The sequence below is a fragment of the Propithecus coquereli genome, unplaced genomic scaffold, assembly GCF_000956105.1.
Source record: "Propithecus coquereli isolate 6110/MARCELLA unplaced genomic scaffold, Pcoq_1.0 Scaffold422, whole genome shotgun sequence".
NCBI classification, from domain to species: Eukaryota; Metazoa; Chordata; class Mammalia; order Primates; family Indriidae; genus Propithecus; species Propithecus coquereli.
The window spans coordinates 1472467-1496979 of record NW_012149975.1 but is presented as its reverse complement, the minus strand read 5'-3'; the positions used below and the strand labels follow the sequence as shown (position 1 = coordinate 1496979).

The following is a 24513-nucleotide window of genomic DNA, read 5'->3' as shown; positions in this document are numbered from 1 at the left end:
AGCCTTTCAAAGAACCAGATAGATATCACTGTGCATCTGAACCTCACAAAAAACAAAAACTAAGTTACAAAATGGCAACTCACCAGAGTTCTAAACACACAATTAACCTGAAGCAGGAGGAATTTTCCACATCTTTCCTACTGAAAAATATTATACAGGGGACACTCACAGTTAAGACATTCTTCTTATTCAAAAGCTTTTCTTGTACTAATACTGTTTTTGGTAGAGCTTTCCTCTACCAAAAAAAAAGGTCATCAACAATACTTTAAAAGAACATTTTATTATATCTCCTAGATTTTATTTTTAAAGCAACATTGCAAAAATTTTTTTTAATTTCAAAAATTCTGGAAAGACTTCCCAATGCATTTCAGAATATATTTGCTTAAAATACATTTCTAAAACAGACATTTGTAGAATACTCTTTTAACACCTTGTATATAAATAACTGCTCATGGAAGTATAATTTGCACAAATTCAAATTTACACTTCAGAACTTGAATGATAAAATTGAAAAAGATGTAATATCAAACTTATTAATATTCATGCACAGCCAAAGTATAAACATCTTGATTAAAAGACATTTTCTGATCAATGTTAACTATGAACATTTCAAATTCATCAAAAAATAGTATAGAAGGCATTTCCATATTTAACACACTACCACCAATCATCGGCAGTTTTTTATGCCATTACACAAAAGAGGTCATCTTAAGTGTTTTATATATACAAAAATTCAAAAAAAAATCCAACCAATGTTAAAGACTAAAGTTTATCCTTATACAATTCCTTAGCTATATCTTTGCGCTTTCATGTTAGTAATTAGATTATCATTAAACACTTGAAATGAACACAAACATAAACTCTAGGAAAACAAAACAATGACAAAATGTGTGCATGCCAACGTCTTTAAATGTAAGCAAGCTTGAGGTTTTTAATCTTGTGGGTTTTGGATGTTGCTGTTTGGGGATTTCCCCCCGTTTTGCCACAAGGTAGATTCATGAATGAAATCCCACTTTAATATCCTATTTTCTCTCACTTACATGTATGCTGGAGAAAGTGGAGTTGACCTGGATGTTTTAAGCACAGGAACTGGGAATTTCCAGATAGCAGGAGAGCTCGTTTTCCATTTCAATGGCATGTTGTCACCACGGTACTACAATAACAGTAAACAGCGTTTCCATAACAGACTACCAACTAGGACTTCCATTCCACACTGTACTGACACAGCAGTGGCTGCCTCCGAGAACAAGCAAACGATTCTGCCAGTGCCCTTAAACCGATGCTTCCAATCTGTAAAATAGGGCTGCAAGGTACCTCCTTTAAATCCTCCTGTCCCCTAAAGCAATATGATGATTCTATCGTTCCAACTCAACAATAGTGCCACCTCGTTAGAAAAGCGTTGACTGCAGTATATTTTTTTAAGACTGCACTGTGCATACCATACAATGCAGCTTTATTTAATAAAAACGGCTAGGGTTTTTTTTTTTTTTAAAAAAAAAAAAAAAGCTTGCAATACCATTGTTCTACCTTAACAGGGATACTGCAGCACTGTACTATATTCTGCACCTATTAACCTGATTTCTGACCAATAGTAGCAGGAAAAAAACAGATGGGTTTCATATGAAAATGAAACAACATACCTACTCAGAATACACTTGTCATCCTCTGAACATTCTTCTTTTGAGCTGCAACAATACAAATGGGATATAAACCTCAGCATAGCCTTAGGCCACAGCTAATAGAGATCAGTGACTAAATTCGGCAGCCTGCTTTCCTCCTGTGCAAGCTCTGGCCACACAATACAAGAATGCCATTATGGGAATAGCCCGCTTAAAAAATGCCAGTCCCTCTGTTATCCAGTTTAGGAGAAGGCAAAATGTAAGAACAAATATAAACTGCTGCAGAACTCTGCACGCTCTTCTAGCAGCTTCTGATTCAAGTTGCTCTCCTTTCCCTAGTCTTATTTCCAAGCCGGGATGAGCAAAATCTCATACATTTACAACATGCTGTGGTAACACGAATATCACTCTGTCTTCTGCAGCAGAGTAGTACAGAGTAGCATGCTCTTAATAGCAGTCCTCAGAGGGACGCTATCAACAATCTAATTCAATGCTGCCCTCCCCTTCTTCTCCCCCTTTCCCCTCTTGTTCACCCCCTCACTCCTCCCCTCCCTCCCTCCCCAACCCCAAACAGCTCACAAATTGCCTAGAGGAAAGACCAATGCTGCTGGTCAAGCAGGTGTCCAGCAGGGACCACTCCAAAGCTCAGCAGTGGGTCCGGTAACCTCTAGGGATTAGCGATTGTCGAAGAGGTTCAGAAATTGAAGCTACTGTCTAAGGCAGCTTGAGGTATTTCGTGAAAGCAATGGCAAATAAAGGGTTCATCTACATTGTTTTATAATACTGTCAGAAAATAGTATTGTAAATGCCCGGAAAGTGACTGGGTATTTTAAGCTTCTGTTTAAGGCACCAAAACAAAGTCACAAATTTTCTACACAATTCTAAAAAGTGAAAATAGATTAAACTGGTATTATGCAGAACTCTTTATTTACATGCTGAAGAATTTTATAGCTGATGTAGGCAAATCCCCATAATTAAATATCTACCTTCATAGCACCCTTTACTTCTACCTAAAAACAGAATTATCTGTCTATAGCAATGAAAGCTTAATAAAGGCAGACCACCATTGCAACAAAAGCTACTATCTTTTTTAAAAAAATTACTGTAGTTATAAAGAGACCATATTTATTTTCAGGTCTGTATCTAAACAATAAACTCATTCTTCCAACTTAAATAGTTGGCTTTCCGATACCCTTTCTAAATTATTTCTAGTTTTTAAAGATTGAGATTTAGTCCCTTACAAGGCTTTTTCACTTGTATTTAAAAAGCACAGATGAATGTTTTTATAATAAGAAACTTTTCAAAAATTCCAAAATGCATAATTTGATATACCAGAAATACAGCATGAAATCAACTAAGATAATCACAAGTACCTTCCTTTTAACATACAAGGCAAACAATATCAAGGCAAAAAGACAAACCAGTCTTTTCTTGTGAAGCACAAAACATATATGCATATGAAGTATATACATACATACATATATGGAGAGAGAAAGCCTAGTTGGAAACATTGATCAGTAATGTATGAACTTTATAAATATTTAATTGATGTCAGCCATCACTACCTCACATACAATTTTTATTCAATCTATCAAACACACAGCCCCAAAAAACCAAGTCAAGTAACTTAAAGGGTCAAATTATATTTCCAATTCCTCTCAGTGCCCACCTGCAAAACTATCTCATAGAAATCTTCAAAGGAATAGGAGAAAAGAGTACTTATCAATACCTTACTGGCCAAAATAATTTGAAAGTTTAAAAAAAACCCTGCTACTGATACAAATAAACCACAGTCAATATTTTACCTTAGAAGGCTTCGTGTAATAATCCTTAATGGTTATAGAGCAAAGGGGGCCACAGGTACAATCATCAGTGGCAACTTGTTTGAAATCCAAAGAAGGAAAAATACATACATACATACATACATGCACATGGAAACACACACACATACACGTATGCATATATCAAGTTTGGAATGTCCCATTCCAGAGTGAGTTTCAAACCAATTTTCAAACTCTGAAGCATTTGCAAACATTTAAAAATATATAACATAAAACAGCTATACATTAGCTGTATGTAGGAATGAGACAATGTTTTAGAAAGGAGATTCAACCACATTCCAGCTTACGAAAACTTTACAAAGCAGTAATTGCAAATTTGACTTCACCTTCTGAGGAGAAAGACACCCCAAACCAGTGTAAGAACATGTCGCAAAGTGTTTCTAGTAGTGTATCTGTCTATGAAAATTGTTCAAAATTTATGAGTGGAAAACAGGCAAGGTTAACGTAGGTTTCCAAAATTTTAAGAAAGTAACCACCACAAACAGGTGAAAATCACTTTATTGTACAGGTTCAAGTTATTATTCTTCTGTGAACAATAAGTGATTCAGAAATCCAACATAGTTCTTGTCTAATCTCATTAGGCTCCAAAGAAACTAACCAATACCATGAATCTTCTATATCAATTTTTAGTCTAGTCTTTTCATAAACTTAACATTTAATACTAGTTTTTGTGGCACTCCAATAATTTTAATATTTGTTCAAAGTGAAAAAAACTGATTCCCTGCATCCCATCCTCAGCACTCTTAAAGCCCCCAAAACCCTGAAAGCATTGTATCTGATGGTGAGCATTTATTTATATTCAGTTCTCACTTTTCCTTTAATAAGTTATTAAGTCATCTGTAATTATCACTCACGAGCAAACAACTATTATGCCAAAGTCTTCAAAAATAATTCTTTTAAGTAGAAATATAGTCCATGGACAATACTTCACACTATTAATTTGCTTAACAACACTATTCCTCAGACATTGTTTAGAAACAAACTTCAGCCAGGTAAAATCACCCCAATTACAAATTAGCAGAATCCAAATTAATTAGATTTTACTACCCTGGTGAAGACTCCAGTAGTAACCATAAAATATAATTATAATTACCATTACATTCCAGAACTAAAAATGTTTTCACTGCAGAATCAAAGAATGACAATGATTGAACATGTATTTTACATATAATTTTATGCAGGCTCAGTGTCCCACTTCTTTAATATTTAGACTAGACTGGTAAATGTCAAAATCCCTCAGTCACTTCATAGGAAACACTGATTTCATTTACAGAACACTTGGTTTCTATTATGGACAACTGCATAAAACAGTATAGAAAGACAACATACACAAAAGCTCTTCAAAGCATTTTATGAACATTAACTAATCACTTAAAAATACCTGTGAAATGCATATTTCAGAGATGTAATAAACAAAGAACAATGATGGGTCTTGGCCAAGGCCACAAAAAGAGTCATTCTTGGCTGAATCGTACAACACAGACTTCTCTGGCTCCCAAGACAGAAAGAGAAGATTTGGGTGGAAAAAAAATTCTTTGAAATCATTTTGCTCAGTACTTTCATTCTATAGATGAAAAGATTGAAACCCAGAGAAGTTAACTTGTCCAATGTCATATCACTAGCTAGCAGCAGAACCAGAACTAGAAACCAAGTTTCAATCTCCCAGTCCAGGACTCCCTCTCCAAAATCTCTACTGTCCCTCTTCTCAATGAGACCATTTCACAAGGTGAATGTTTCTATTTTAAGTGAACCATATTTTATAAATGTCTCAAAATATTATAAAGAAACGAGGACTACAAAAAAATTACTCCTCCAATTATATGTATACTGAAAGATAGAAGTGGGAGAGAAACACCAAAAAAGCAAAAGTGTGCATAAACAACCATTTCCAAAATCTTGATTTCAGAAAGTTTTTAAGAATGTTCAGGGAGAAAAAGGTAAGCACAACTTAAGCTAGTCATAGTATGGCAGAAAAATGAAATATACAGCCAAGTAATCTGATTTTTTTCAATGTAAATGTCCCTAAATATCTTTATAGTAACATTTAATTTGCTGACTGATTGCTACAGTTTGTCACCAGTACCACCTCACCAAACAACTAATATGTCATGCATATAATCTCTCTCTCTCCAGTTTTTCCTGATGTGCCCTAAGAACTGACCTACCTTTTGCTTGCAAGTTTTGGTTAATCCTGTGGTAGGTACATCAGGCACTGTGTAATCTTTTCAGTCCTGACAATGTCTCTTCAGACTAATCTAAAATATCAGTGTTATTCTCATTGCTCAGACAAGACGGCAGATCATGCCAAACTGTGTGGATTGTTTATGTTCTACCAATCAGTAAAAGTACTTGGATGGCAACCAAGTAGGACTATTAAACCCTTTAAAGCACATAAAAAATTCTAGACAGCAGCGAAAAATTCTTAATACATCGAGGGTTCCTTCTTGTAGAAAATAGAACATGCATGGCTATATACACTTGTGTGTGTGTGCTTTATTTGTTTCAGGAAATTAACTACCAAATACATTAAAAATTTCTTACTAGATACTCAGGTATATAACCTTGCCACAATCAAAATGGAAAATCCAAGATGTTTCTCAAAGACAACTACATTGGAAAGCTCTATGTTGGAATTTTCCTTACTAGAACTGTGTGGATCCTTACAGCCCAGTAAAGGATCTACAAAGACATACACTATTGTAGCTATGGCTATCCCTTGTATTGATACGGTACCACAAGCCAAAAGACACCAAGAAATACAAATGAGTCAAAATCATCAAACAATACAAACAATTATTGTACAGGCAGATACTCATATACATGTATAGACAATTCTTCATGCCATGGTGGCGTAAGTAATGTGAAAGGCAGTATTCTTCCCATCTTTAACATTTCCATAGGCTAAGAAGGGTACTAAGTTGGGCAGGGAGAGAACAATATGACGAGCTGGTATGCTGAAAAGGCAGGAATACTAGTAAGGGTACCAAAGGAGAAGACAATAGGGCCAAGGAAGGTAATGACTAGCTGGAAGGCGAAAGGAAAGCCAGAATGGTAGGAATTGCTGATATTTATGCAATACCTTTTATAGTTGGGGGTCAAATGAAAGGTGTTATGGGGCTAAGACAGGAGTTGGGGTGGGTAGGCAAAAATACACAGTGACTGAGCAGAGAACAAAAGTCCAGTTGTTGGGGACCCAGTGATCTACAGATTCTGACTACCCTTACTCTCTCACTAAAGCTGAAAAAAGGAGTAACACTGAATGGGAAATTCAGAAGTTCTTGCCCTTCCTTCTTTCTTTTGTTTTCTGGCAGTGCGTGTATTCTTTATGGCTTTTTTTTCTACCCTTGAGTGCTTCAAAGTATTCAAACTCCAAACCAAGGTGTTTGTGTAGGTTGGGGGTGGTGGTAGTGGAAATCAATGATTTTCAAATGTATAATATTTACATACCTGATTTTATATTACCATTTTTAAATTGTTTGCAAAAAGCAATATAGATAGACCATTTATCATCACCAAATAGGAGTAAAAGTATCCAATGCTCCAAAAAGAGGCCATGCTGTTACCACACCCTGTGCTACAGTCACGTTACTTCGTCTGCCTGAGATGCTCTCCCCAAATACCTACTTGTCCTTCAAGAAGGAATCTTTGAATCTTTGTATCTTCCTAATTGAGCACCATTCCTCACACATTGGAAAGCAATCAATAAGTATTTGTTGAATAAATTGAAAGGGAAGTTTATAAGCAGAGGAGTGATTAAATCAGGATTATATGTTGAAGTCAGGATATATCCTAGAAGGTTTTTTAAAATATTGTTGTTAAATCTACTGTTACTAAAAGCAAAGTTTAGATAAGAGAAATACTGATCTGTTAATTTGATCATTTTGGGCTATAAAGTCCTTAAAATGAAAAATATATAGATACATTATCCTGTTAAAATGGGCATATGTTGAAGGAAAATATCTAGAATATATTGTTTCTTAAATAAAATAAATTGTCAAATGAAAAATCTCTGTGCTCACCTCACATAATGATCATTTATCTATTTAGTCATCTCTGAGCAACTTTCTAAGTATCTCCTCAAATTACTTTGGGTAAATAAAATAGTCAAGCCATTGTTAGCTTTTCTGATGTGCCATACATTAAAGCTATAAACTTATCAAAATAAAAAGTCATTTAAAATGTACAATCCAACCAGACAGTTAAGAATATGGCTCTACTGGAACAGTTAAGAATGTGTCTCTGGCGAGTAAAAAATACACTCATATAAAGCTTTTCAAATAGTTTCACTACTTTGTTTTAATTTAGGTAGCATCAAATATAGAAGCAAGACTACCAAAGTTGTATGATGACAATGTAGGCAATACCGCAATCTTTATATTTGTAAATCCTATACTATTTTGGTAAGAGTAAACAACTTCTAATGACGTTTATTTATGATGGTTGAAAAACTTTTCAATGATGAGCACATCACATACCAAATCTCAAAAGGCATGCCAGTTAAACAAATTCAACATTTGCTATATTCTATATTATTTCAGAAATACTTACACTTTTATAAAAATATGAGTTTCTGAAAGATCTTTAGTATATTTTCTTCAACATTCCAATTTAATGAAATAGTACTACTACCTTGAAAATATTATATTGATATCTAAAGAGTTATTATAACATTCACATGTGTACTGTGTTATAACCAAAAATGAAGTTAAAAGATTACCTGGTTGTCCAATCTCTTCCTCTCCTTAATTGTAAATCTTGGCTACAAATACTTATTATAGAATAATCAAAATAACATTTTGCTAACCAGTGGCACTTTCATGGAAAGCTAATCCTAATGACTCATTGAGATTATACAACACTATTTAAATTTTCCATGAATAAAGGCCCTTTATATTTAATTGCTTTAATTTTTCACCATTTCCCAGGCCTAATCATTAAAACTTTGAATTTCATATATACATATATCTCACCACAGAAACTATTGTTGTCTAAAAAGAAAAGGTTTTAACCAAATGATGAAGGAGAAAATCTTACACTTCAAAAAAAAGGACTCAATTTTAAACTTGAACCTTGTGACCATTGCCATCACATAAAACTCAACAGTTTTCTTAAGAGTATACTTTATAGTCATGTTATTTGCCAACTATGGCAGTATCGAAGAGACCTAGGAACCTGGTCAATACCTCTATTTTCATAACTATTTCCAGATCCTTCTCACTTTCTAATTTAAAATTTGTCTCTTTGGTGATTTTAAGTTCTACAAAACAAGTAGAAGGTAGAGAAATAGTTATGCTAAAAGATGAGAAGTGTATGGTGTTAAGTCTAAATTATAGAATCTAGATGAAAAGTGTGTAATTTAAAATTGCTATGCCTGCAAACAGCAATTCAATTAAAATCCTATGATGTATGCAAATATCCGTCCCCTCATCACAAGGAGTGCAATGTGCACCACCCGAAAGATGGACATATTTGAAACACGGACTTGGGGGGGGGGTGGGACCAAGGGCAACATACGTAACCTAAACATCTGTACCCCCATAATATGCTGAAATAAAAGAAAAAGAAAAAAAAATCCTATGATGTAAAACATCATTAGCAAGTTATATAAAGCGTTTGTGTGTTATGATCTAACCACACTACTTTTTTGGCATTATGTCTAACTTTTTTATTTGGATGCAATGGTTATCTGAAAGGGAAATCATTTCATTTCCTTTATCTCATGTCCTATTACTAACTTAAGTAAATGCAATTTTGAGTAAAAGCAGAATTCATCCTCTAGATTGAGCCTAGATTTAAGCTAAAGGCAATTTAAACTTGAGTTTCCTGACTGCCTTTCCATGTTTGTCTACTTCAACTAATAACTTCAGAACCACTTCATGACTTTAAAAGCAAATATATATTTTAAATAATCAGTTATTTCTCATGGAATTCTGAAGCTACATAACATTTGAGTAAAATACATTTTCCCCTTAGCTAGCATGTATTTATTCATTCATTCCTTATTCGGCTTGATCTAAGTCAAATGCACTGTTGAGCATTTTTATGAGTCTTCCACTACAGGAGTCTGGCCATTTTGTTTAAATTTCTTTGATACTGTTCAGACTTTAAGCAAAAATATTTATGTTCAGGAGTTTCCAGAAATACCAATTTTTAAGATTCAGATTTGTAAAGCACAGAACAACATAACATGTATTCCAAAAAGGGTGAAGAGGCAGCAAGATTGAACTTAAACTTATGCTCTAATCAGGGAGAAAGCATTAACAAATTTATTAATTAGGACCATGCTTTCTCATTTTCCAACTAAAATGCATTTGTTTCAACTGAGGCTTCCTCAGTATATTAGCTACGATTGACAGTGTAAGATAAACTCCTTGAAGTTCACAAATACCAAAATCAATCAACTCACTATGCCTAACCCACAACCCCTAGAGAGGAGGTGCATGCTAAATTAGTTCAATCATCAGTAAGTATCAAGAACTTATGACTTCGCTAGATGTCACAAATATACAAAGAACACGTGTTCCCTGGCCACAAGGTTCTTACAATCTAATTGAGCAGACTGGATATTCACATATGAAACACAAGTGAGCATAATTACATTGCTACAGTAAAGCCTTAACTATCCAGAACCGTGGATAGCCTAATTTTCTAGACAGTTTTTTTGAAAGCAAAAAAACTGGGAGAATTTAACTATTAAAATATCAAAATTTACTTATTTTCCACCCCTTGATAGAAATCTTTCTGCTCTTCATGGCTAAAACAGGCACGAACCTTTTTAAACTATCTCACAGTCACCATAACGCACAATAGCTATTGTGACATGCTTCAGATGTAGATACAGCAACGTGTGCAAATAAGATCTGTCATTCCTCACCTTTGCCTGCCCCTCGCACCCTACTTCCCTGGTTGATATGCTTTGACATGGAACACAGATGTTGCTGAGAGAAAAGTGGCTCTTTTCATTATGCTGTAATACATATACCAATACACACACCAAGAAAAAAAGTTCTGTATCTTTAAGGCAGATGCTCTTAAACATTAGTGTGCCTAAGAATCACCTGGGGTGAATATATAAAATGTAGATGTTTGGAGGTAGGGTCCAGCACTCTGCATTTTAGACAAGTACTGCAGCTGATTATCATGCCAGGTCTACTAAACTACCGAAGAAACACTGCTTTAAAGTCAAGGTTGCTAACCGCCCGGCTCAAGATACCCCAGCTATCAGAAGATTCTGTTTTCTTCTCAGTCCCTGACCTTCCTTTGCATATCAGCACTGGCTTCTGACCAACAGTTGTCATAGTGAACTGCACAGCCATTATCTTGTTCTCCCGCACTCCAGATCCTTCCAGGTCTGGGAGAGTCTGAAAGCAAGGTCTCCAGCTGGCAGACAGACAGGCACAGAAGCCGACAGACAGACAGATGCAAAGTGGGAAACTGTGAGGTACAGCAATTAGAAAACAAATGTAGTATACATTATACTGATTCTGCAATACAGATTAAAAAGTTAAAAACTTGTTTCAAACTTTTTGCATGAGGAAGAATGCAGAAGAACACAGTTAGGCACCTGTGGCTCGGCTGCAGCTCTGTCGCTAATTAGCTTTATGACCTCCCGTGTTATCTTCCCTCATCCGTAAAACAGGGAAAATTCTACTTTCCTTGCCCATCTCACAGGAATGTTATGAAAACCAAATGAACTTAATGTTTGTGAAAGCATGTTGGAAAATATAAAGCACAATATAGTGATGCGTGGTATTTTTAAATATATTTTTCATAATAAACACAGTATTCTAAACATGATTGAAACTTTACTTGATATCTGCATATCTTATAGTATCTCAGGGTCTTTTATGAAAACAAATTCTCATTGTAAAAAAAAAGGTAGAGGAAAACGCAGACCCTTGGACATACCCTGATGTTGATTTTTTGAATATATCCTTGAAATCGGCTTGTTTTAAAGACAATTGCCTCCGTCTCCTGAAAGTGGAGTGCAAAAAAAAAAAAAAAAAAATCTGGTTAATTGTGGCTTTATTGTATTTAGTTCAAATTTTCCAAAGCATACCCTGAAAATATTTCTGCTGTAAATTAATAAACCATATTAATAAATCCTGAACAGTTTAGACCACACAGAACAATTTAAAACTATGTAAATGAACTTTTAAAGAAAACCCTTAACTAGAAGGCCATAAGATTCTATTTGTTTTTATAAGCTATCTTTATGTTTCAGAAAGTTGGAATAAAGATTGACATTAAATACAACATTTATTGGCAGCTGATCTAAAAGACTAATCTAGCCAAATTTGAACACAAGGAAACACTTTTCCAGTAAATATATACTCAGCCCTTGGATGACTTGTCATTTTCTAGCTTTTTAAGCCTAAAGGTCAATTCTTTGCTGATATACTACTTTGCCATAAAAACCTGAAAGCAAATGACACACATTACAAGCTTTCAGAGAACAGATGGTTAATGTTCTTCTAGGTTCATTTATTACCAATTTTCTTATTTTCATACTGCTTATAATTAATAAAAACATATAAACAGATGTACTGTCTCCTAACCGGAAGATTTGGTTTTTGTGAAGTTCTGTCATGTATCTAGCTCTTTGGGGCTAATACAAAACGTAACGTTGGACAGACATACTTCTGGTATTGCCTCAGGAATACAGTTTTAAAAATAGAGACTACTACAGAAGCACTGCAGTATATGCTGTTGACAATCAACTCTCTTAAAAAATTAAACTAAGCTGGCACATGTTTGAGCAGCTCTAACATAAAATTTATTTCCATTTATTTCATTATGTTGTTATTACCATATAGAAAGTAAACATTAGCCTTATCTAACATTTTCTTCAAAACAAAATGTCATGCTTTTTTCTGGGTCATCTCACAATCACTATTGCATTATTAAAGTCATAACTAAACCAAAGTCATAGTCTAACAGTATCTTTAGAAAGACCTTGACAAAGACCTTATCCAAAATGTTATTCTAAATCTAATGACCTCCTATGAAAAAAGGTAGGTAGCAATTATTTTATTTCTGTTTTAGAATGATAAATTCAAAACAGCATCTCCTTAATGACAAGACTATTTCAAAGTCTACTTTTAAAATGTAATGCACGTAAAAATTATTGTTGAATGATAAAAAGCTATAATAGGTTAAATTCATATTTGTCATGTTTTAGAATTAAGTTTCACCACGCAAATAACAATTATATTATTTCTTTGCTTAAAAATACATTAAAATGTCTTTAAACGTAGCTTATTTTATATTCCTATTAATATTATTCCTCTTCTTTGTGTATTTAAGAAGAATCTGGTGTGCCACCTTCTGGTAACTGAGTGAAATTATGTATTTCCACATAAGTCACTATTCTTTATTTTAACTTTTAAAATCTATATATATATTTCTTAACCTGCATTACATTTAAGCTATCTAAATAAATCTACAACACAGTCTGAAGCAAAATAAAATTCCCTTAGAAATTTTGTTCAAAATCAAGCTTTATACATACTTCCTATGATTTTTGCATGGATACCAATATGTCTCCTGAATTCTACAATACATATAAAATTGATTTTTGTATTCCGCTTCACAGCCACATATGAAAATAAGAGGCTTACTATTTTAATAAATAAGTAACAGCAGTAAATAAAAGAAAAGAAAGGTCTCTTACCAATAAGCCCATTTTTCTCTTAAGGTTTGAACTCTCATCATTTGTCATGTTCTTGTGGATCCCTCTCTCATCAAATTCTCTGGAGTTTTAAAGTTAAGAGCTGTGATGCACAGCTAGGCTCTGCTACATAGTAGCGCACCCCAGTGTATCTGCTTGGTATAACACTTCAGTTGTAATTCCCGAAAGCAGAAACAGACTTTATATATTCTACTCAAAAACCTATGCACTGCATACCTTCCCTTGATAGGAAATTGTAGTCAGCGTGGTTGAACTATTTCTATTTCATATCTAAACTCCTGATCAGATATGAAAATGAGAACCACATGTATCTTAAGCTTCGTTCCAGTAAACTGAACAGGAACAAAGTGTTCATCTTTTGAGCAGAGTTGGGGTGAGGCAAATACTAACACCAGGAGGTCTGACCTAATTAGAAAAAGCATGTTTACCTGAAAGTAACCTTATTTTTCAAGGGTTACTCTCCTGTTATTTGTCATATTATCTTAAACCTTTATTATCTTTAACTCTTTCTTCTCTCTTACACATAGTAGCCAGTCATGAAGCCCTATCTTTTTTTCTTTATCAATTTTCCAGGAATCTACCCTCTACTGTTTTTTAAACAAATGAGCTACCTCAAAAAAAAACACATATAACTGATCTCCCTGCATCTCCCATCTTAAATCTAGCAATACAATTGCATCTAGATCACTCTTTTAAAATAAAACTACACAGGATGTAAATTAAGTGACCGATAAATATTTTATTCAGTAAGTGTATGTTTGTTGAATTAGCTATATGTTAGGTACTATGCTAGGTGATATGGATGTAAAGGTGAACAAGACACAATCCCTTGTTCTCAGGAAGCTCCTGGTTGAGTGAGGGAAGCAGACATGTACTCTCACAACACAAAATATGGTGTGGAAGCTTTAGTAGTATATGCCTAGGATTCTACAGCAGCAGAGGAATAACAAAAATCTTGCTGCAACTGAGGCTGAAGAATGAGGCATTCATCAGGTAGAGAGTCTAGAAGAAATAGTGTGTGCAACAATACAGAGATTTGAGGAGTATAACATGTTGGGGAATTGGTAAGTTTTCAAAATGACTGTAAAGAGTTCACTATGACTGAAAAGAGGGTACATAGTGTTGAGGGGAGTAAATTTTAAGGTATGCAGAAACCACATCACAGAATATTATGCATGCTAGAGAAGAAGTGTGGATTTTATCCTGTGGGCTATGAGAAACTATTTGTTGAATGAGTGAATCAAAGAATTAATCAAGTAACTAAGCTCAGCACTAAGAACTCACTACACATTGGCCAACCTACTCTTCCAGTTTACTGCAGTATCATAACACCAACTTCCTTCCAGTTTCTATCTCACAAGCTTGCTTGATTCTTTTCTCACCTTAGCTCCAGAGGTCCTTCTTGCATGATATCTCTTCCCCACTCCAATTTTCTGAACTCAACCCATCCTTCCAGATCCAGCTCAAGTTCCTTTCATTTTTGTGAACTCTTTCATGATAATTTGAGTCTACAGGTTTGTTTTTTTTTTTTTAATATTCCCTCAGTGCCAGGACCAGAGACCATGCACTCTTCCTAATGTTTAGCACACAATGTCAAAGAAATCTTTTTGATCCTTTGCCAATAAAGTGTAACAGGATGGTAAGGAGATGACACTAAGGCACAAAGGTCAGAGCCTGAGGGTAAGTAAGCAGGCCCAAGAAAGCCCAACTTCCCAGACTTTACAGTGTACATTAATATTAGTAACTTCCTTCACCACTCCCAAGCCTGAAAAAAAAAAGGATATGAATTGTGAAGAGAGCTGGACCTGTATTGGGCAGCAACTCTGCATTACTATGCGACATTGCTAGCTATATACATCACAGCCCTGGTTCAAAAATTCCAAAGAATTGATGAGAAAAGGATACCAGCAGAATAGTTGAATGATGGAGCTGTGACCTTTGGAAAAATAGAGCTGTAAGTGGGAGGAAATTGACTGTGTTTTACTACTTGCAGTAAACCAAGAGAATTCACTTGAAAGTTCATGCAATAAACCAAAGAAATTCATGAAGATCACAAAAAGAGATGAGAGAGTATGAGTAGGTGATTAGATCTCCAAGAGCAGTTTATTAAGGGAGAAAATATAAGTGTAAGAAGAGGATATTTTGAAAACAGGGTTAATAGTGTTACCTGGGAGATCAATATAGGACGAGAAGCTGTATCAGAGAAATATATCCTTGGGGGTAAATATTTAGTGTTTTCACTCTCTGGAACCACGTCCCATTATGGTCAGTGTCAAATACTCAGTAAGTACTCAAGCTTTTGTTGATTTTAGCATTTAGCATTCAGCTTTGTCTCATCCTTTTTATGTATGCACAATCTCTTAGATTTATGCAACAATGCAAAAACCATGGTGCTTTCTTTTATGTAGACAATAAAAAATTGTTTCATCTTATTCAACGATTTTATATTCAAGTGGGTTAAGAGGATGCCACCAATAATTTCAAAAAGTAGTTAATACTTAAATATTATCTCAATGACTTCAAAATTTCCCAGATAAAAGCTATCTACACCTTCTTTCTTTTTTATTGAGTGAAAAGAACTTACCAGTTCCCTTTCCATTAACTTGTAAGGAAAAAAATTCAAATACATAAAAAATGGAGAATGTGATTTGGGAAACGCGCCATATTTTCCAAATAATCTTCAAAAAAGGGCAGTACTTAGTGGGACATAAAAATGATTTAATCAACTGTGTCTTCAGAAGAATGTTTTTAAACTATGTATCAATGGTACCATAGATTTTAAAACAAAGAGAAAATAAGCCAGACCATTTCATCATTTAGTTTTGTAGAAAACAGACCAATTGCCAGAATATTTCCTTCGGGCCTGGCAGAAAAAAAGCAACAACCATTTTATATTATATTTTGACTCAAATAGGTATTTTTTTTTGCAAGCATGAAATGAAGTTTATTGAGGAAGGACCAGATAGATTTACAGAGCAAGACCAAGATAGAGGTTTACAGAGTAAGAGCAAGACACATTCACCACAGAACAGTGAATCCCTCTGTCATAACAAAAGGGTGTTGAATAGGTATTTTTATCCAAATTCACATAACTTGTTCATCTTGATTTTGTAAAAGGAGAAAGTGGGGAAGAGGTAACTACCTCCCAGAAGTCCACAAGTAAGTGTCATATGCTATTAGTGATTGTGATGACAGGGTCTATACCAGTCTAGTATAAATAATTCATTTACATTCCATTTAAAATGCCGTCATGTTATCTCATCCACAACAGTACTCCTTCCCTTTCTTCTGATGTATATACGATGTCTCAGAGCAGGATGAGTTAAGTGGTTTATAGAGTTTTCCATTCTGCTCAAATATCCATGGATGATAGATTTTGAGAACCATTGGTCTAAAGAAGGGTTGGCCAGGGGTATTTATATTGGGAGCAATTGCTCATATTCCTATAGTCTAGAAGTTCATATTTAAGGTGATTTATCAGATTTCAGTAGTATTAGCATTCAATCTAATGGGGGAAATGGGGTCAAAGGAAAGAAAATGAATGGAAATGCCATTTGCTGCTACTAATAACGGCTGCCTGCACTGTCACTGGATTAGGAAAAATGGCAAAGGAGGCAGAGGCCAAAGTCTCATAGCCTCCCAATCCTAATTGAATGAATCAGAACCCTCTTAAATATTTCTAAAATGGAACAAAACTCAGGTCATACCACTATATAGTACCACAAATTATGGAGGGTAATTCATGAGTAATTCAATGTATTTAGTAGATATTAATTATTCAGATCAACTATGAAATATACCAACTTAGATTTTACTAACATAAATCTTAAATTGATTACTGTTTAATAGTTATAGTAGGAATCTGAAAGGGGCTAAAATACACATGCTGGAATATTGGGAAGTTCAAAATTTTTATCATGTTAGTTTGGAAACACAGAAATAAGCTAAATGACATTTCAAAGACAGAGGGCAGACACATAAGGTTAATGAGAAAATAAGAATTATTTTAACAACCTAATTTTCCTATCCAGATACTCCACAAAGTATTTAACTTGTTTTAAATGTCAGTTTAAACTCAGCCAGCAGAATTCTAAGTAAAAGAGTTTATTATACCTCTTAATTTTTAAGAGACTCATTTTCATTTTCAACCTGATCTTGAGGTAGGCAACGCGGGTGTTAATATTCCCATTTTACTAGTGAAGAAACAGAGTTGTTAAATGACTTGGCTTAAGTGACATAGCTGCTGAGTGAGAGAGCTGGAAAACAATAATCCAGGTCCCCTGACATCTAATTTGGTGTTCATTACTCACCTTTGTATTGTATTAATATTTACATTAACATTTATTTTAGAGGATAAACTACAAATATAACTCCTAAACGATCCCATCCCAAAGAAAAAAAAGGCCTTTATATACCAAAGTAAATAACTGGAGGACAGGGAAAAATAGGGAATAGCTAACAGAAGATATAGGACAGCAATATGACAAAAGTAACAGAAATGATCAGCCTATACCTATGCCAGAAATACCTTCCCAGTGCCAACTGACAGAGCTCCCTTTCATTCATCAATTAGCAATTTCTTGGAGTAGATCTCAAACATGCCATACTCTTTCATGTCTCAGTGGTTTCACATACGATTCCACTCGGAATTCCCTGCCCTCCTTGTCTACCAAGCAAACTTCTAGTCTTGCTTAAGTATTCAAGCATACCTGCTTGAATGAAACCTTCCCTCACATCCCTCAGCATACACAGGTAATGGTTTTCTATCCTCCTGTGGTACTTTGAATATTATAGCTTCTGTCACTTCGGATTATAACAGTTTCTATGTCTCCCTAGACTATAAACTCTTAAGAACTGAGGCTGCATCTTACTTATGTTTTTATTATGCCTAACTCATTGCCTGTCATACAGGAACCCAATTATAGGAGGCAATTTTGGTGAAATCAAGTCAGCAGAGGTACGTTCTTCCCTCCTCCATTCCTAACCACATTTTTATAATGATAATTAAACAAGAAATCACTAAATGGTCTTATCCTTCCAAAACTAAGATGTGAATCATAAGAAATAAATAAAATATTACAATTGCAAACAGTATACCTAAATGGCTCCTGTTGATATTTGTGTGACAGACCCTGTGTGTGCCTGGCAGGGTGCCCAGCATAGTAGGTACACAACAACTTTACAACAGATGGATGGGGGAGGAGCTAATGGATCAATAACTGATTGCTGAACTAAATTGAGAAAGGGAAACACTTAGCTACCATAAAGAAAGGAGATTTCAGTAACCAGTTTTTTTAAGTCAAGATAGTATTGGTAAAGTGAAAAAATGCATTTTGTTGGTTTATCACTACCTGGACTAGTGAATGTTAAAAAATAAAACAGTAGCTCCTAAAACCAGTCATTTCTACACACTGGTAATTGAAAAGTATAACAGCATATTCTTTGGACTGTTAGATTCTATTAAACTATTGTTGCAAATAGTGATGATGAAAGAGTAAACCACAAAATCCAATTTTGACAATCACTGATCCACTAGACGGAGCAAGAAATAAAATAGCAAATTCAACCAAGCAAGCCACTGCACATCACCAAAACCTAGTAACGCAAATGGCATGGTGAGCAGTCAAGAGTAAAATATACAAATGAAACACAAGAGGATCCAATGCTAACAAGCCCCTTTAACTTTAAAAATAAAGAAAAATATACATATTTGATTAAAGACCTATGAATCCTGTTCCAATGAGAGAATTATAATTTAGGATTAAGGAAGTATCTCAAATCTCTTTCTCACCTCACTTCCTGACCTCCCCTTTACACAGACCAGCAGGGAACAAATATCAAGGATATTAACATAACGAACAATATAAAGAATAAAAGACAATGGGGTTCCCCAAAGGAAAGAGCCTATTTGCAACATGGTTTAACATGCATAGGTTAGGGACTTGGGGGTAGAGGCTCCTGCAGCTGTGAGGGCTAACTGATGTAGATCATTAACCACTGTCTCTGGTGTGTTCTGGGGTAAAGAGGGAAGAAAAGGGCTGGAGACTTATTAAAAAGAAAAAAAATACGGTCTTAAAAGGAAGCTGTGTTTTGCTAACAGTAAACTTGAATTTTGGACACAGAAACATAGTGTATAAGCCCTTAAGGGCCAGTTGGGAATACAAGAGTCATAAAAGCCTCTAGGAGCCTAATCCTAAAGGAAGATTGGCTCAGGAGCCTCAGAGAACAGTAAGACAGCCAGGGAGACAGACACTAACAATTTAAGGTAGAAGTCCCAGGACAGTGAAAAACAGCAGCCAAAAATAGGAATCTGTATAAACCAATAGTAAACTTGACACCCCATCACTTCTAATCTAAAATTTAGAATGAATTTTGCCTTCCTTATTGCTTTCATCATCTCAAGTTTCTATTCAAAAGCCTTCTAAGACTACTTATTTATGTCATGTATTTATAGACTCCACTCTCAGGAGACCCTCAACCCCTAGCCCCACTTTATCTATTCAACCATATTTCCCATTATAGGTGGTCCCAAGATTTGCACACAACTGAAACCACCATACCCAGAACTGTCATGAAAGCTATTATAAAAAATTAAACAACTTACAGCTTATAGTAAATCTGTGGAGAGGAATACACAGGAACCTTGTGGGGGAGGGAAATGGAGAAGAAAGGGAAATTAGGCAAAGCTCTTAGCCAAGGCTTTCCCTGTCCCAAAATTATCTCCTCCTACAAAGGAACTCTCTGTAACTCTCACCTCCACCCCCTCCCATTGTTTGCTCTGTACTACTGCCAGAAATTCCAGCAATTACAGGTTCATTGGAGCTAACAAGGCAGCTGTTAAAATTATAATAAGTACAGCTGCCAGGATGAGGTGGCTATCTGTAATTCACACATTGGTGTGAATGAGTTCAGTCAAGTCTCTTCAAATAGCAAAGAGCTGTTGCCCTGAGGGAATGGGGCACACTGAAGGTGGGAGAGAGCCTTTTAGAACCCTAGCAACCTTGAGTGGGGTGCTATTTTAAGGAAATTAGCAGCAGGAGGCCTTAGGGGATAAAGAAACTCTCTCTTAAACATAGAGAAAAAAGGGTGCAAAAAGGGTTGTTGAAGAACAACAAAACTCAACTTCCTCTATTCTCTGACTTCTACCCCAGAATCTGTCCCACCTTTCCTAACCCTCTGCTTCCAAGACCTGGAGCATAGTTTCTGGGATAGATCACTGCTTAAGTAGGTTAAATACAACATTATGGGCTCAGCCAGAAACCTCACAATCATATATGTGATGTGTCATGTCTAAACAAATGATTTGTAAATAAACCTTTAGAACACACCCCATTTATAGGTTAGGAACTACTTGTAGTTTTCAACATATATCTCCCACCACCACACACACACTCCCCACACACACCATAGTAAGACTGATCTCCTCTCTGTTTTGCAAATGCTAGATGTATTTTTTTCTCTCACCATCTATTTAACTCATAAAACATTCCATAAAACATTGTGGATGCTCCTCTGTTCACACAAGTTATGGCTATTTTTTTATTATTATTTCAAAATATTACAGGGATACAAATGTATTCGGCTACATGTATAAATTTTGTTATGCTTGAGTCAGGGTTACAATTGTGCCCATCACCCAGATAGTGTTCACTGTACCCATTACGTAGGTTTTCACCCATCCTCTCCTCCTCCTCCACCCGGCTTGATTTCCACTGAGTTTTATTTCCCTCTGCGCACGTTTGCTCACCGATTAGTTCCACTTCAACAGCGAGAACACATGGTGTTTGTTTTTCAAATCTTTAGATACTTCACTTAGGATAATGGTCTCCAATTCCATGCAAATGTTGCAAAAGGCGCTAATACATCTTTCTTCATGGCTGTGTAGTATTCCATAGTATACACATACCACATTTTGTTAGTCCACTTATGAATTGATGGGCACTTGGGTTGATTCCACATCTTTGCAATTGTGAATTGTGCTTCAATAAACATTCAAGAGCAGGTGTCTTTTTGATTAACTGATTTCTTTTCCTTTGGGTAAATACCCAGTAGGGGGATTGCTGGATAGGTAACTTTTACTTCTTTGAGGAATCTTCATAGTGTTTTCCATAAGGGTTGTACTAATTTCCAGTCCCACCAACAGCATGTAAGCATTCCTTTCTCTCTGCATCCACGCCAGCATCTATTATTTTTGAACTTTTTAATAAAACCCATTCTAACAGGGGTAAGGTCATATCTCACTGTGGTTTTAATTTGCATTTCCCTGATGATTAGTGATGTTGAGAATTTTTTCATGTTTATTGGCCATTTGTCTACTTGTTTGGAAAAGCTTCTGTTCATGTCTTTTGCCCACTTTTTAATGGGGTCGTTTGTTTTCTCCTTGCTGATTTGCTTGAGTTCTTTGTACATTCTGGTTATCAGCCCTTTATTAGATGTTCAGCTTATGAATATTTTCTCCCATTCTGTACATTGTCTATTTGCTCTGTTGATTATTTCCTTAGCTGTGTAGAAGCCTTTTTAATTTAATCAAGTCCCATTTATTTATTTTTGCTGTTGCTGTAATTGCCTTTGGGGTCTTAGCCATAAATTCTTTGCATAGGACAATGTCTAGAGGAGTTTTTCCTAGATTTATTTCTATAATTTTTATGGTTTCATGCCTTACATTCAAGTCTTTTATCCATATTGAATTGATTTTTGTGTGTGGCAAGAGGTAGGGGGCTTGTTTCATTCTTCTGCATGTGGCTATCCAATTTTCCTAGCACCATTTATTGAATAGGGATTCTTTTCCCCAGTGTATATTGTTGTTTGCTTTGTCAAAGATCAGTTGGCTGTATGTGGATGGTTTTATATCTGGGTCCTCTGCTCTGTTCCATTGGTCTATGTCTCTATTTTTGTGCCAATACCATGCTGTTTTGGTTACTATAGCATTATAGCATAGTTTGAAGTCTGGTAATGTGATGCTTCCAGATCTGTTCCTATTGCTTAAGATTGCTTGGGCTACTAGGGCTCCTTTCTGGTTCCAAACAAAGCATAGAATTATTTTTTCTAAACCTTTGAAATATGATGTTGGTATTTTGATAGGGATTGCATTGAATCTGTAAATCACTTTGGTAGTATGGACATTTTAACAATGTTGATTCAACTGATCCAAGAGTAAGATATGTTTCTCCGTTTGTTTGTGCCATCCAAAATTTCATTCCTCAGTGTTTCGTGCTTCTCTTTGTAGAGATCTTTCACCTCCTTGGTTAAGTATATTCCTAAGTTTTTTATTTTCTTTGTAGGTATTGTGAATGGTATTGAGTCTTTGATTTGATGCTCAGCTTGACTGTTATTAGTGTATAGGAATGCTACTGATTTGTGTACATTGATTTTGTAGCCTGAGACTTTGCTGAACTTATTTATCAATTCCAGGAGTCTTTTGGAGGAATCTTTCGGGTTTTCTAGATATAAGATTTCATTGTCACCAAAAAGCAATAGTTTGACCTACTGTTTCCCGATTGGGATACCCTTTATTACCTTCTCTTGCTGATTGCTCTGGCTAGGTCTTCCAGTACTATGTTCAGTAGAAGTGGTGACAGTGGGCACCCTTGTCTTGTTCCAGTTCTAAGGGGGAATGCTGTCAACTTTTCCCCATTCAGTACAATGTTGGCTGTGGGTTTGTCATATACTGCTTTTATAATTTTGAGATATGTTCCTTCTGTGCCTAGACTGTTGAGGATTTTTATCATAAAAGCGTGCTGAATTTTGTCAGATGTTTACCCTGCCTCTATTGAGAGGATCATATGGTCTTTTTTTTTGCTTCTGTTTATGTGGTGAACCACATTTATTGATTTCCATATGTGGAACCATCCTTGCAGCCCTGGGATAAAGCCCACTTGGTCATGGTGGATTGTTTTTTTGATGTTCTGTTGAATTTGGTTTGCTAGTATTTTATTGAGGATTTTTGCATCCTTATTCATAAGGGATATTGGTCTGTAGTTTTTTGCTGTTGTTGTTGTTGTGTCCCTTCCTGGCTTTGGTATCAAGGTGATTCTGGCTTCACAGAATGAATTGGGGAGGATTCCCTGTTTGTCGATGATATAGAATAATTTCTGCAGTATAAGTACCAGCTCTGCTTTGTAGGTCTGGTAAAATTCGGCTGTGAATTCATCTGGTCTAGGGCTTTTTTGGTTGGAACAGTTTTTATTATTGCTTCAATGGTGTTGCTCATTACCGGTCTGTTCAAGAGTTCTATTTCTTCCTGATTGAGTCTTGGGAGTTGTGTGTTACCAAGAAGTTGTCCATGTTTGAGTTTATGTGGATTGACATTTTCATAGTATTCACAGAAGATATTTTGTATTTCTGTGGTATCAGTTGTAATATCTCCTCTTTCATTTCTGATTGAGCTTACTTGGGTCCTATCTCTTCTATTCCTGATTAATCTAGCAAGAGTTCTATCAATTTTGTTGATCTTTTCTCAGAACCAACTTTTTGTTTCATTAATCCTTTGCCTCATTTTTTTCTGTTTTCCATTTCATATAGTTCTGCTCTGACCTTAATTATTTCTTTTCTTCTGCTGGCTTTGGGTTTGGTTTGCTCTTTCGTTTCTAGTTCCTTGAGATGTGATATTAGATTGTTAATTTGTGATCTTTCTGTCTTTTTCATGTAGGTATTTAAGGCCATGAATTTCCCCTTAGGAATACTTTGATGAATCCCATAGATTTTGGTAGCTTTTGTCCCTTTGTCATTCAGTTCAAAGAATCTTTTAATTTACATCTTGATTTCATTGTTGACACAATAATTGTTCAATAGCAAGTTGTTTAATATCCATGACTTTGTATAGAATTGAGTGATTCTCTTGGAGTTGACTTCTAGTTTTATTCCACTGTGGTCTGTGATGATACATGGTATGATTTCTATTTCTTTGCATTTGTTGAGACATGTTTTGTGTTCTAAGATATGATCAATCTTGGAGAATGTTCCATGTGTTGATGAGAAGAATGTATATTCAGTATTTTGGGGGTAGAATGTTCTGTAAATTTGTGTTAGGCCTATTTGTTCTAGAGTGCCATTTAATTCCAGTGTTTCTTTATTTATTTTCTGCTTGGATGATCTGTCCAGTTCTGTCTGTGGGGTGCTGAAGTCCCTGCAGTTATTATGCTCCTGTTTATCTCTTTGCTTAGATCTAGTAGGGTTTACTTTATGAATCTGGGCATTCCTGTGTTAGATGCATAAAAATTTAGGATTGTTATGTCTTCTTATTGAAATGCTCCCTTTACCCTTATTTCATGACCATCTTTATGTTTCTCTACTATTGTTGATTTAAAGTCAGTTTTATCTGATATAAGAATGGCTGCACCTGCTTTCTTTGGTTTCCATTTGT

General features: G+C 35.3%; 1 protein-coding gene across 5 annotated transcripts in view; it reads right to left on the bottom strand.

Moving 5' to 3' along the window:
• The window catches only part of KLHL13 (kelch-like family member 13), a 210248-nt gene that overhangs the window by 79661 nt on the left and 106074 nt on the right, over positions 1 to 24513 (bottom strand). Inside the window, exons 1-2 of one of the 5 annotated variants that reach the window (XM_012653525.1) lie at positions 13134 to 13307; positions 11369 to 11434 (exon numbers count right to left, since the gene is read on the bottom strand). The exons of 2 other annotated variants lie outside the window; for them this stretch is intronic. In XM_012653525.1, coding sequence (XP_012508979.1) covers positions 11369 to 11434; positions 13134 to 13174 — 107 coding nt within the window. In that variant the 5' untranslated portion in view covers positions 13175 to 13307. Of the gene's footprint in view, positions 1 to 1040; positions 2128 to 11368; positions 11435 to 13133; positions 13308 to 24513 lie in introns of those variants that run through there. 2 more of the 5 variants (XM_012653527.1, XM_012653526.1) reach the window with 2 other exon arrangements.